Consider the following 14164-nt stretch of genomic DNA (forward strand, 5'->3'; position numbering starts at 1 on the left):
TCTGTGGTCTTGACCATGGTTTAATAAAGTGTTTAATTCTGTATCGGGCCTAAGATTCATACAGTTGGCCATTTTGCCACAGTGCTTCTTGGAGTATTAGAATCATACAGCACCGAGAAGGCCCTTCAGCCCATCGTGTCTCCGCCGGTCAAAAACAACCACCTAACCATTCTAATCAAATTTTCCCACACTTGGCCCATAGCCTTGCATGCCCTGGGATCGCAAATGCACTTCTAAATGCTTCTTAAATGTTATGATGGTCTCTGCCTCCATTACCTTTTCAGGCAGTGAATTCCAAACTCACCACCCTCTGAGTAAAAGAAAGTTGTTCTTCATATCCCCTCTAAACCTCCTACTGCTTACCTTAAATCGGTGACACCCCCCCCACCCCCACCGCCCCCCTCCACCAAGGGGAAACGTTTGTTCCTGTCTACTCCATCTATGCCCCTCATAATTTTATACATCTCAATCATGTCCGCCTCGGTTGTCTCTGCTCCAAGAAAAACAATCCAAGTTTAATTATGGGAAGTTTACGGAACCTTGGATAACAAGGGACATTGTGAACCTTGTCAAAGAAAAAGGAGGCTTTTGTTCGGTTTAGAAGGGTGGGGGCAGTCAAAGCCCTTGAAGTGAGTACAGAAGGTAGGAAGGTACTTAAAGTGGGGATTTCGGGAGGGGGGGGAGGAGAGGAGGTCATGGAAAGTCCTTGGCAAGGTGAATCCCAAAGCTTTTTATTCTTATGTAGAAAGCAAGAGGGTAGCCAGGGAAAGGATTGGACCACTTAAGGAAAGTGTGTTGAGCTAGAGGAAATGAGGGCGGTACTAAATGAGTACTTTGCATCTGTGTTCAGCAACAAAAAGGACTTTGTGGAAGATGATTCTTGGGTGTGTGGACAGTCTGGGTCATGGGGGTGTGTGGACATTCTGGGTCATGTTGACATCAATCAGGTATTGGGGGTTTTAAAAGACAAGGTAGATAAGTCTCCTGGGCCAGATGGGATTTACCCCAGAATACTGATGGAAGCAAGGGAGGAAATTGTTGGGACCTTGACTGACCTCTTTGTATCCTCGTTGGCTATAGGTGAGGTCCCAGAGAACTGGAGAATAACTAATATGGTACTATTGTTTCAGAATGGTAGCAGGGATAATCCAGGAAACTATAGGCCGGTGAGCCTCGTGTCGGTAGTAGGTAAATTATTGGAGAGAATTCTCGGACAGGATTTATACCCATTTGGAAACCAATGGACTTGGGAGCAATACACAGCGTGGTTTTGTGAAGGGAAGGTCGTGCCTCACTAAGATCGAGTGTTTTGAGGTGGTGACAAGAATGATTGATATGGGGAGGGTGGTGGATGTTGTTTACATGGACTTCAGTAAAGCCTTTGACTAGGTGCTTCATGGCAGACTGTTACAAAAGGTGAAGTGACACGGGATCAGAGGTAAGGTGATAAGATGGATAGAGAACTGGCTCGGTCACAGAAGGCAAAGGGTAGCAGTAGAAGGGTGTTTTTCTGAATGGAGGGTTGTTACTTGTGTTCTTCCACAGGGATCTGTGCTGGGGCCTCTGTTGTTTGTAGTATACACAAACGATTTGGAGAAAAATATAGCTGGTCTAATTAGTAAGTTTGCAGATGACATCCAGGTTGGTGGAGTGGCAGATAGTGTTTTTTCTTTTTTTAAATAAATTTACGAGTACTCAATTCATTTTTTCCAGTTAAGGGGCAATGTAGCGTGGCCAATCCACCTAGCCTGCATATTTTTGGAACCCACGCAGACACTGGGAGAATGTGCAAACTCCACAGTGACCCAGAGCCAGGGTGGAGGGGTCTGTCACCAGGGGGCATAGTTTTAAGGTCCATGGGGTAAAGGTTAAAGGAGATGCGTGAGGCAGGTTTTTTTTTTTACACAGAGGGTGAGAGTGCCTGGAACACGTGGCCAGGGGAGGTCGACGAAGCAGATACATTAACATGTTCAAAAGGCATCTCGACAAATACATGGATAGGATGGGTATAGAGGGATACGTCTTTAGCAAATGCTGTGGATTTTGGCCAAGGGTGGTATCATGACCAGTACAGGCTTGGAGGGCTGAAGGGCCTGTTCCTGTGCTATATTGTTCTTTGTTATATCCAATCTCATCAGAAGTAGTGCTCCAGCTCAGGCAACATCCTGGTAAATCCCCTCTGCACCCTCCCCAGTGGTATCATATCACTTCTATAATTTGAATTCTAGAACTGCACACAGTACTGTACTTATGGCCGAACCAACATTTTATACAATTCCAGCATAACCTCCTGCTCTTTGTTGCGGCTAATAAAGGCAAGTATATCATATGAACTACTGTATCGAGACCTGCTACCTTTTGGTGGATCTGTGCACATGGGCCAGCCCTTAAGGCAACATCAACAAACCGGATTACACCACTCTAAAGTTCCTGGACGGGCAAGTGCCAGAACCTCGGGCGAACAATTCTAATCTCTAACCCAGCATGCATACATTCTGTAGACATCATAAATACAAACTTGGACTGCTTATGTTTACAAAATACAACTAAACCCTCCCAAATTCTGCCTGAGTTCTTCGCTGGCATTCATCACCACCTTTCTCCCTCTCTCCTGTGTATATCCACTAATTCAATCAAACCTATCCTAGAGGGCTTGTGTGGCCTGATGCAGAATGTGGTGTTGGCCATGTCGCACGTTGACACTCCATATTGTTTTAGCAAGTCATGACACTATTTCTCCCTCTACCCTATATGCTAGTCTGGTGATGTCAGTTTCCAGGTTCTGAATTTCTATAGTGCAATTTTTATATCCGGACTTTCCTGAATCAGCACAGGGCAAGTTCATTCAAAAACCGGATACGGACACGCAACTACTCTGTCCATATGCTCGCATTTGTCCAGACGGGTGCCAATATGGAAACACCAATCAGCCATGATCTTGCTGGAGGGGTCGAATGGCCTACTCCTATTTTGTATGTTCCTATGTTTTAGTGGCCATTGCATTAACGCTCTACTTGAGTTCAATCAATGGAAGTGAATTATTTTTCTGTTTGCCCCTCCAAAAACATATGTACTTTTAATCTCTTGACCTTCTCTGGCAACAAAAATAACCTTATTTTTATTAATGTTGGAAGTAAAGTCTTTTTATTTCTAGTAACTTTCCTCTGAACATTTCCATGTTTTGGGATCATGCTCTCAAAACCCTAATGACTTTTGAACTTTGAACTTTGTATATTTTTGTTAGCACTGTTCACGGCCATGGTATTTAATTCTCCTCCCCATTCCAGTATCATATGTTTGAGGCACATGACTAGTATTCCATTTAGTAGCATCTCATTTAATTGGCCTTTTTCTTTATTTTTTATAAACTGACACTATAAAATCCCTCGCCGCTTTCTTAGCCTTTGAATGTGGTCCTTTCCTAATTTTTTTTTCTTGCCTTCAATATGTGCCTATCACTAATACCAATGAGTCACATTTTGTAAGATTTGAGGAACACCATTCAAAAATCAATATTATTGGTTCATAAGGTTGGCACAGTGTAGTGTTTTTTCACTCTTTACAATCTGATTCATGTTGAATACATATTTCAACTTGGTTTGTTCTTTGAAGGAAAGTTTAACTGAAAGCTACAAGGCTTATTATTTGTGTTCAAACAACTGATATTTCTGGTCCCATTTATCTCGGTGCAGAAATAAAATTGCAATCCTTGCGTATCAAAATTATTTCATCATCTATTTTGTTTCTCCAACTTTAAGTTGTTTTTTAAATGTGATTGCAAATGCTTCTGCTCCCACTCCCTCAATCCCAGCATATACTTGAGATCCGGGAGTTCAATTTTTGCTTTTTGTAGGTAGTTCGCCCGAAACACGCACGTTTCCTCCACACAGTTCAGAGGAACCAACTGCTGATGACTCCTATTTCTGTTGGCCGCTCAATGGTGAAGTCCTTCATTAAACGTAACACGCCTCTGAAAATTGATCCCAAGGTATCTATGCCTGCCTCCTTGAGTTGTTTATATGTCTTTGTATACATGGAGACCATTTTAAGAATTTGTCCTCTGGTGGATGCCTTTACCCAGTTGGAAAATTGCTTTTATTTTAGCCTTGCATGTAATAATTATATTAATTAGATGCTTAATGGGATTTTAGTTTCCTCCGTTTGATTTGGATTTCGAGATTTGGCATGCATAGTTTTGGAACATCCTGGAAATGATCCGTGCCATAATCTTTTGGTAAAAATTTAGAGTACCCAGTTATTTTTTTCCAATTCAAGGACAATTTAGAGTGGCCAATCCACCTACCCAGCACATCTTTGGGTTGTGAGGGTGAGACCCACACAGACATGGCGAATGTGCAAACTCCGCATGGACAGGGGACCAGAATCGATCCTGGGTCCTCGATGCCGTAGGCAGCAGTGCTAACCATTGCCATCTTGCTACCTTTCTTTTGGTATTCTCATTGAAAATTTTATTTTACTTTCCTGGTCTTGGAGGCTGACAACTAAGTGTCTTGTCATGTGAACTTATGGTTACTCAAAAATGTCTTCGGAGAGGCAGAATAACGGAAGTGGATTGTAAGGATATTTGATTTTAAATGTAAATCTGAGGATAATGGACATCTATTCCAAACCTGACTACCATGGTTTCTTTCTTTTTTGTTGATAATTTTATCACTAGAGTAAAACACTTGTTGTCTATGAGTAGCTGCTTTGTAATTGTCCTCTGTATATTTTAGGAAAAGGAGAAAATATGCTTGGAAAATCTAAAGAAGAAGCAAGAACAGGAGGAAGAAAGGATACGGAGAGTGGAGGAAGAGAAGAAACACAAATTGAAAGAGCTTAAAAAGTAAGAAAATGTGCTGCCTAAACGCAGTATTCCAGACTGAGGCTAGCTGAGGAGTAGAAGAAGCTGATAAAATATTGAGCACAATTATTTGTGAAAACACTTACTTTTTCCATGGGATTGCTGTTATTTGCCTTTAAATATCTGGTTCTTACCCTACTGGTTCCAGATATGGCCACATCTTTCATTCTTTAAAAATGAGATTTAAAATCTTTAGATCCAATTGCAGAGTTTAAAGAGAAGAATTTTCATTCCTGGCCAACATTTTTTCTTCCAATCAGTACCACTTATTACTGGGGCCATTTCAAACTCATTAACTGTAAATGAAGTACATTGGAAGTGTGATGAACTGTGATATCAATGCAAGTTCTTTAACAAATAGTGGTTGCAAACCAGAAACAGAACCTTTGTTCCTGAAAACCTCAAATAACCTCACTATTAGTCATTTTAGTGCCTGCAAATCCTATATTGCTTTTTTGGCAGTTTGCTAAAAATAGCATTCTTGTGTCAACTGTCAAAATGTAGTTGCAGATTCTAACCATTAGATGACTCTCTACAGTTACTGAGATTTCTGATTTTATCTATTGCCATCTTCTATATAATAAACCTTGTTTCATTTACTGACTGATCCACATTACAGGAATTCATGGTTATGTATAGTGTCTCAGTGCATCATTTTGAGTTAGTCAGTATACACAACGAGCAAAAAGTGCGAGGAAGGAGCAGAAGCTGGATTTTAAGTGGAGCTGAGGCAAAGTATAGAAAATGAGTTAAAACAAGGACTCGTTCTTTTCCCCATTGTGTATATTTCTCAGTACTAATCTGAGAACAAGTTAATTTTAAAGCTTAAAGCATTATACTCGAATGGTGTTTGATGCATAAACACATTGCTGGTTCCTAGATTAGTTCTGTGAATCAGTAAAGGGTGGAGGTAATTTCAGAGGTAAGGCAGTGGCTTGGACAAGCTGGAAATATTCCAAAAAGTGTAAATTTCGAAGGAAAATAAAATAAAGAAGCTGGATAATGAAGAAACATGGTAATGGAGATGAGACAGTGTTTAAAAAGAGGAAAGTAAGCTGCATGGGGTTGTGTTAACGTGGGGAAAGGCATGAAGTAGCAGGCTTAGCAGAAAAAGCTGAGGAAAAGAGATGTGTCACAGTAAAATGCTCATTTTGTACCGGCCTCAGTTGCGACAGCATTAAGGAATGGAAATGGAATCGGGCCATGAATGTCCTGAGCAAGGGCAGCTAGGGGGCATAAAGATGACGCCCTAGAACAAGAAAACAAAGTTGTAAAATAAAATAAAAGTTTCTCCTCTGCAGATGGCAAAATGGGTAGAGAGTTTAGATTCCAATGTAGGTGAATTTCTGATGGTTGAATGTAGTTGATACAGATTGAATGATGAGCGGTTGATGTGACCAAAACTGAAAAACAGGCTTATCGAAAGACAGTGTGGGCTCTATGCAAGATGGGTGTTATCGTTCTTTTCCAAACTTTATTTTTGAATACAATTGTTTTTTCTTGCACAGTAAGCGGGAAATGCGGCTGAAACGTGTTTTGGAAACTCGTTCCAAAGTTGAACAGCAGGAGGAGGAAAAGAGAAAAAGAAAAATTGATCAAAAAAATTCACAGATTGATGAGAAGAATGAAAAGGTATAATTCTGCACTCAATCTGGCCCGATGAGTAGACCAAATGAAGGACGATTTCCGAAGGTGGGAAGCGCTCCCATTGTCATTAGCTGGTGAAGATTCCTGTTTGTGTTTCAGTCTCTCCCCATCTTTATTCCGCGGTCCTTTTTTAAACGGATTAACAAAGTGATCACTGGCTTTGTATGGGTGGGCAAGACCCTGCGAGTAAAAAGGGGGATGCCTGAGCAGAGCCATGGAGAGGGCAGGCTGGCGCTGCCAAACTTCAGTAACTACTATTGGGTGGCGAATATAGCCATGATCAGGAAGTGAGTAGTGGGGGGAGGGTCAGCATGGAAGCGTATGGAGGCAGCTTCATGTAAGGGCACCAGCTTGGGGGCGTTGATAACGGCGCCTCTGCGGTTCCTGCCGCCCCGTGGTGGTGGCGGCCCTGAGAGTCTGGGGGTAATGGAGGAAGCATGTGGATGCGGAGGGAGCATCGGTCTGGTCTCCAATTTGTAATAATCACTGGTTTGCCTCTGAAAGGATGGACTGGGGGGTTTCGGAGATGGCAAAGAGCAGGAATTGAGAGGATGGGGGATATGTTGAGGAGGAGGAGGGAGCTGGAGGAGAAATTTGGATTGGCGAGGGGGAAACTAATTCAGGTACCTGCAGGTGCGGGACTTCCTAAGTAGGCAGGTCTCAACCTTCCTGCTCCTACCACCAAGAGGGATACAGGATAGGGTAGTTTCCAGAGGGTGGGTGGGAGAAGGGAAGGTCTCTGACATCTATAAGGAACTCGTGGGGTCAGAGGACACGCAGACTGAGGAGCTGAAGCGCAAGTGGGAAGAGGAGTTAGGAGGAGAGATCGAGGATGGTCTCTGGGCAGATGCGTTGATTAGAGTCAACACGTCCACAACATGCGCCAGGCTCAGCATGATACAGTTTAAGGTAATTCACCGTACTCACATGACAGTGTCCCGGATGAGCAGGTTCTTTGGGGTAAAAGATGGATGCGCAAGGTGTGCGGGGGGGGGCCAGCGAACCATGTCCACATGTTTTGGACATGCCCAAAGCTCAGGGGATTCTGACAGGGGTTTGCAGATGTCATGTCCACAGTGTTTAAAAACAAGGGTAGCACCGAGTCCGGAGGTGGCGATTTTCGGGGTGTCGGAAGATCTGGGAATCCAGGAGGAGAAAGAGGCAGACATTCTGGCCTTTGCTTCCCTGGTAGCCTGGGGGGGGGTTAGTTTAGCTTGGAGTAGGGGGGACCTGTGAAGGAGGAAGCAGGCTTTTTGCACTGTTTATAGACTCGTGTACATCGTTTCTTTTGTTGTTGTTGTTGTAAAACCAAAAATACCTCAATAAAATGTTTGTTTTTTTTTAAAAAGGTATAATTCTGATATTTAAGTATAACTTTTTGCAGGTAATCCAGGTGTCAAACAGGGAACAGACATTCTTTCTCCCCGCCTCCCCTTTTAAAAAAATATATTATGCAGCCTCACTTGGAGAGATCAATGTAGCATTCTGCATCCCTTTACAGATGCGAGAGGAGCGGATTGCTGAAGATAAAGCTAAAAAGAAAGTAGCTGCTAAAAGGACGGAAGAGGCAGAAGCTCGAAGATTGCAAGAAGAGGCAGCTCGAAAACAGAAATTGCAACAGCTGGTATGTCTGCTATAGTATCAAAATACTACTTAATTCTGTTTCCCCTACCACCAAGAGGTGGTGATTCCTGATGATGTAATAGGGCGACATGGTAGCACAGTGGTTAGCACTGTTGCTTTACAGCGCCAGGGACCCGGGTTTGATTCTTAGCTTGGGTTACTGTCTGTGTATTCTCTCTGTTTGCGTGGATTTCCTCCGGGTGCTCTGATTTCCTCCCACAAGTCCCGAAAGACGTGCTTGTGAGGTGAATTGGACATTCTGAATTCTCCTTCAGCATACCCGAACAGGTCGCGGAGTGTGGCGACTAGGGGATTTTCACAGTAACTTAATTGTGGTAGTGTTGACGTATGCGTTCTTGTGACACTAATAAAGATTATTATTATTATGTGTATCGGGGGCCGGTTTCATGATGCAGAGTGTGGCCAGCAGCACTGTTTCATTTCCTGTACTGGCTCCGGTTATTCATGAAGGCCCTGCCTTCTTGGCCTTTCCCCTCACCTGAGGTGTGGTGATCCTCGGGTTAAACCACCACCAGTCAGCTCTCCCCATCAAAGGGGAAAGAAGCCTATGGACATTTGGGACAATGGCAACTTAATACTTGTGTACTACGTCCTTAAATATTAAACCAAGGAAAAGTGTGTCAGCAGGCTATTTGACATGAGAGGATCACAGCTGAGCTTGATTCCATTTCCTTGTGAAATTTGGTACGGTGACCAACTCTCCTGCTTTTCCTCCAGGCCACCAAGTGAACTATTGGCGCATTTGTTTCTTTCTTCTCTGAACTTTGCATTATTTGAATTAACTTGCCTGAAATTCTTTGGCAATGTTTACCAGGTGTATGACAACAGCCTAAGACAGTCACCAAATGGAACCTAAAGCATCCACGTGGTGTATCTGTATGCATTGAGCAAAGATTCCTGTTAAGAAGATGCATCCGGCTTGGGATTATACTTTATTCATACAGCTGTAACAAATACTTAAGCATACATTTGTTGTGTTTAAATGGATCATAATGAGCTGAGGAAGTTTTGGTATCACAAGATGTGCTATTAATGATATGAAGTAAATTGTCGCGGGATAAGAGACTTTTGTATTGGACCAAAATGTTTATGAAATATTTCACTTTGTATCTGTTGGGGCGGCAGGGGTGGAAATTTTCAGCTGCTCCTGCCAGCAGGATCTTCCGGTCTCACTGCTGGTGAACTCACGCTGTTAGATTTGAGAAATCGCTTTGATGCAACAGAGAAACCTGACGTGGAGGTGCAGAATAATCCCCTGCCCCGTGTCTCATGTTTTGCTCTTGCTGTTTCACATTTTTGCTCTCCCTCCCAATGCAAGAGGTTGTATTGTGCAAAGATGCAATTTAATGGAAGCAGTGAGTCTCCTTTCATCATGCCCAAGTATCTGTTTTCTTTGAACATTAATCATAGGAGGATATCAGTTGAATATAACCTATCCTAGGCCAGTCTTAGCTGCTTCTGTCTCTCCAAAAGTGATGCTAGTTATTTAAAAAAAATAAACATTGGACTACATCACCAGACTTCACACTCCTGGGGACGCCAAGTCAATTTATTTTCAAGATGAGGTGCTTACAACCTCTACAGCAAGTGATTATATCAAGATACTGAATGTATAATGTCAAAAGATGGGTTTCTGCTTTTCTTCACTTCCTTCCTTGGATAAATTTTCCCCAGCATGCCGTGGTTAGCCAGTGCATAATATTTCCTTTTTATTTGTGTAGCACAAATAATCTAACATTGTGGATTATTTTCTACCTCCCTAAAATTTTGTTTGCCAAGACTATGGTTGTTTTAGTAGCTCTTTAAATACTTGTACAACAAATGGCCCATTTTGACTATTTAATCCTATTAAGCAAAAAAAGTCCATTTGTGATCTTCAAATGTTAACTGCTTCCTTCAAATTCTGACCAGCTGAGAACAATTGATAAGTGTTTACTCTTGCAGGAAGATGAACGACTAGAGTTACAGCAGCGCAAGAAGGAGGAAGAGCTGGAGCGGCAACGTAAAATGGCAGAAGCCAGAAAGCTTCAAGAGCGGCGGCAAGCTGAGCTAGAGAGAGAACGACTGCGTGAGCTGCAACTGGCCGCAGATAGGGAGCGGGAAAGAAAGCAGGAGCAAGAGAACATCCAGGCAGAGAAGTATGGAGCAATAAAATGTTGCAGCTGTCATATATGTATTGTAGAGAAAATTAATCTCTGACCTAAATGCTTGGCCAAATGTGTGGCCACCTTCTGTAGTACTCCTGATTCATTTGCTCAAATTGAATATTTTTCATACCCCAATACCAGTAGTTCTGGATGGTGCACTTTCTTTTATGGCGGTAATTCATATTTGGATTGTTTGGAAGGATCCTTGCCAACCATTGTTCTATACCATGGAGAGGTGTAGCCTCCTGCCTAAATATTATACAGCTCGAGATACACTAGACTTGAGTTCTTAGAAAGAGAATCCTTAGATAACCCAAGATTATGTTGAAGAGATGATCATCTAAGTGTTCAAGACTTGTAACTTGAACTCCCAGAAACTAAATGGGCAAAGTTTATGCTGTCGTTGTTTACACCTGTCCAGCCCAGTTTTGGGGGTTGATGGTTGGTGTAACTGAAGTTGCAATGACGACGGTTGCTTTAAATGGGGTGCAGTAATTGGACAGTACAGATTTCCGTGGAATTTAAACTATCTTGCCAGTAGGTGAAGTGGAATAGATAGTGTAGCGTTCCTACTCCAATTAGTGATCAGGGCAGGGAGTTGGAGCATTGTCGAAGTGAAATACTGCCATTCAGAGTTGGCTTGCTAATGAAGACAATTAATGGTTTCTGAAACCTATAATCTTTGTTCTGTGGGGACTAATAGCTTAAGTTTAAATGGTCTACGTAAGTTGACCGTGATCTTGTGTTGATTTTGTGAATATTGGGATTTAATTGGTCTCTACTGAATACCCATGAATGAAACTGTTTTCCACATTAAATGGTAATATCTCCGTGAGGGTTTAACATGTCTTCATTGGTTAGTCTAAAACTTGCATGGACTGTTTTATTTTCTATCTTTAGCGTGTTTCAGGACCCCCTGTTTAAATCACTCCCTCCTTGCCTGATCTGCCAGGAAGGGAGTTGACTTCATTGAGATGCAATTTGTACTATGTAGATAGTCAGAACGGCACAGAAGGAGGCCATTTGGCCCACCCAAGTCCATGCTGGCTCTTTGCAGCTGTCCTGTAACCATTCTATGCTTCTATCCCTTGACCCTGCAAGTTTACTTCCCTCAGTACCTTTCCAATTTTATTGACCATCTCTGCTTCTAATACCGCAACGCCGTCAAGCAGAGAGTTCCCTGTTGTTACCATTGGTCGGCAGTGTTTATCAAAAAGAATTATTCCTCCCAGCCACCTGTATTTCTTACCCACAATCTTTAAATCTGTGTAACCTAGTCCTTGTATCATCAGCTAGTGGGAGTAGCTTTTCTTTGTTTACCTTGCCTAAATCTGTGCACTTGTATCATATAGATCTGCAACCTCTTTTGCTTCAAGGAGCACAACCTCTGCTTTTCCAACCTAATTTTGTTGCTACAATTCTTCTTCCTGGAACCATTCTCCTAAATCTCTCCTAAATCTCCTCTGCATCCTCGAAGGACCCTTGCATCCTTCCCATGTGGTGGCCAAAACGAGATTTAATAACCTAGTTGTGGCCTGACCAGATACTATAAACATTTTTATGATCTTTATTGTCACACGTAGACTTGCATTAACACTGCAATGAAGTAACTGTGAAAATCCCCTAGTCGCCACATTCTGACACCTGTTCAGGTATACGGAGGGAGAATTCAGAATGTCGAAATCACCTAACAGCACTTCTTTTCGGGACTTGTGGGAGGAAACCGGAGCACCCGGAGGAAACCCGCGCAGACACGGGGAAAACGTGCAGACTCCACATGGACAGTGACCCAAGCCGGTAATCAAACCTGGGTCCCTGGAGCTGTGAAGCAACTGTGCTAACCACGGTGCTACCGTGTTCAAAATAAGAGAGCACAAAAACAGTGAAGTTGTGGAGCTCAAGATCCCAAATGATGTGCAGGTTAAGTGGATTGGCCATGCTAAATTGCCCTTGGGTTAGATGGGGTTACTGGCTTACGGGGATAGGGTGGAAGTGTGAGCTTAAGTTGGGTGCTCTTTCCAAGAGCCGGTGCAGACTCGATGGGCCATGATGCGTTATTGCTGAAGTTCAAGATCTGCAGACTCATATTAAATGCATTGTTTCAAAAATAGAATTTTGTGACAATTAGATTGATTAACAAATTCCACTTTTAACAGAGAATGTGAACGTTTGGAGCAAGAAAAAGCCCTTCAGTTACAACGAGAGCTGGAGCGAACAGCACGGGAGGATGCTGCACTGCAAGCTCAACGAGGAAAGGAAAAGTTTAATGAAGCACAGGGGAAAGAAAAAAAGGGGGTAAGTAGCCTCGTCCTGGGATTTTTGAAATACCCCACCCTTGGAGTATTCCAGTTTGTACTCCCACTTAGAAATCTCAACTCGTGTTCATGTCGCTACAATTTGATTTACTGTCAGTTCTGTCCTGTGGCACAACATTTTATGGCAACCCTGGGAGCTGACTGCGTTACAGGACATTTCTGCAGTGATTTTCATCCTTATTACATAATAAATGGCCTACAGGTATATTAAATTGTACAAATTGAAGGTTTTTTCGGCAGAAGTACTAAAGAACAGAAGAATTTGGGTGGAAAAGCTGTCTAGTTACTGAAATTTGTACAGTATGATTCAGTAATTTGAAAGTAAATATCAATTTCAGAATAAGATTCTAGTGGTAAACTAGTGCACTAGTTAGATGACGCAAAGTGGATGCCTAATTTTGGTCTCTACTTTCAGAAAGTTGCTTCTATTTTGGAAAGTTGTTTTTCGTGCTTCCCTCTAAGTTAGTGAAGCCAAGTAGCTGAGTTATACAGTCCAAGAAGGTCCCTGTTTCATTCCCCTGAGTTAACTGATCTCGGGAGAGGAACAGAGATGCTACAATTGGACCGAGGTGAGAAACGGACAACTTTAATTTATATGGTGCCTTTAACAGAGTAAAACATTCCAAGGAGTTTCAGAGTAACATTGTCAGAGGTTTGACATGGAGCCACAGGTAATTGACCAAAAGCTCGGTCAAAAGCTTTAAGAAGCAAATATTTAGAAGGAGGAAAGAGGGGGATTCCAGAGTCAGTGCAACTGAAGGCATAACCACTGATAGTGGAAAGATAGGGCACGTAAGCACAAGAGGCTGGAATTAGTCATGTGCAGGAGAATTTTAGATACCAGGAAAGATCAGGTGGGCTGGTTTTCTTTTTAATAAAGGTAGATTTAATATATAAAATTGAGAAGCCCAGACAGTGACTTGGAAGAATGTATTTTCTCTAGAGATGTCAATAACCAGGAGGGATGGGTTTTAAATAATTGGTAGAAGATTATAAGGACATTTAGAAATTCTTTCACCCAGAGAATGGTGGAAGTTTGGAACCTGTTGCCTGAAAGGGTGTAGAGGTGGTACATCGCATTAAGATTATGGACCAATAACTTGGAAAGTGGGGGGAAAAGCTTTGACAAAGAGTCATAGGACTCGAAACGTTAGCTCTTTTCTCTCCCTACCGATGCGGCCAGACTTAGAACATAGAACATAGAACAGTACAGCACAGAACAGGCCCTTCGGCCCTCGATGGTGTGCCGAGCAATGATCACCCTACTCAAACCCACGTATCCACCTTATACCCGTAACCCAACAACCCCCCCCCTTAACCTTACCTTTTAGGACACTACGGGCAATTTAGCATGGCCAATCCACCTAACCCGCACATCTTTGGACTGTGGGAGGAAACCGGAGCACCCGGAGGAAACCCACGCACACACGGGGAGGACGTGCAGACTCCGCACAGACAGTGACCCAGCCGGGAATCGAACCTGGGACCCTGGAGCTGTGAAGCATTTATGCTAACCACCATGCTACCATGCTGCCCTTGATTTTCCA

At 42.7% G+C, this 14164-nt stretch overlaps 1 protein-coding gene across 7 annotated transcripts in view; it reads left to right on the forward strand.

The window, feature by feature from the left end:
- Window positions 1-14164, forward strand: part of LOC119971708 (inner centromere protein-like) — a 106214-nt gene that overhangs the window by 57458 nt on the left and 34592 nt on the right. For 6 of the 7 annotated variants that reach the window (XM_038807626.1, XM_038807631.1, XM_038807632.1 and 3 more), the window contains exons 10-15: window positions 3854-3988; window positions 4737-4846; window positions 6373-6496; window positions 8013-8135; window positions 10100-10293; window positions 12459-12597. In XM_038807626.1, coding sequence (XP_038663554.1) covers window positions 3854-3988; window positions 4737-4846; window positions 6373-6496; window positions 8013-8135; window positions 10100-10293; window positions 12459-12597 — 825 coding nt within the window. The remainder of the gene's footprint in view (window positions 1-3853; window positions 3989-4736; window positions 4847-6372; window positions 6497-8012; window positions 8136-10099; window positions 10294-12458; window positions 12598-14164) is intronic. The other variant, XM_038807630.1, reaches the window with a different exon arrangement.

Source organism: Scyliorhinus canicula, chromosome 9 (genome assembly GCF_902713615.1).
Source record: "Scyliorhinus canicula chromosome 9, sScyCan1.1, whole genome shotgun sequence".
In the NCBI taxonomy this organism is placed as follows: domain Eukaryota; kingdom Metazoa; phylum Chordata; class Chondrichthyes; order Carcharhiniformes; family Scyliorhinidae; genus Scyliorhinus; species Scyliorhinus canicula.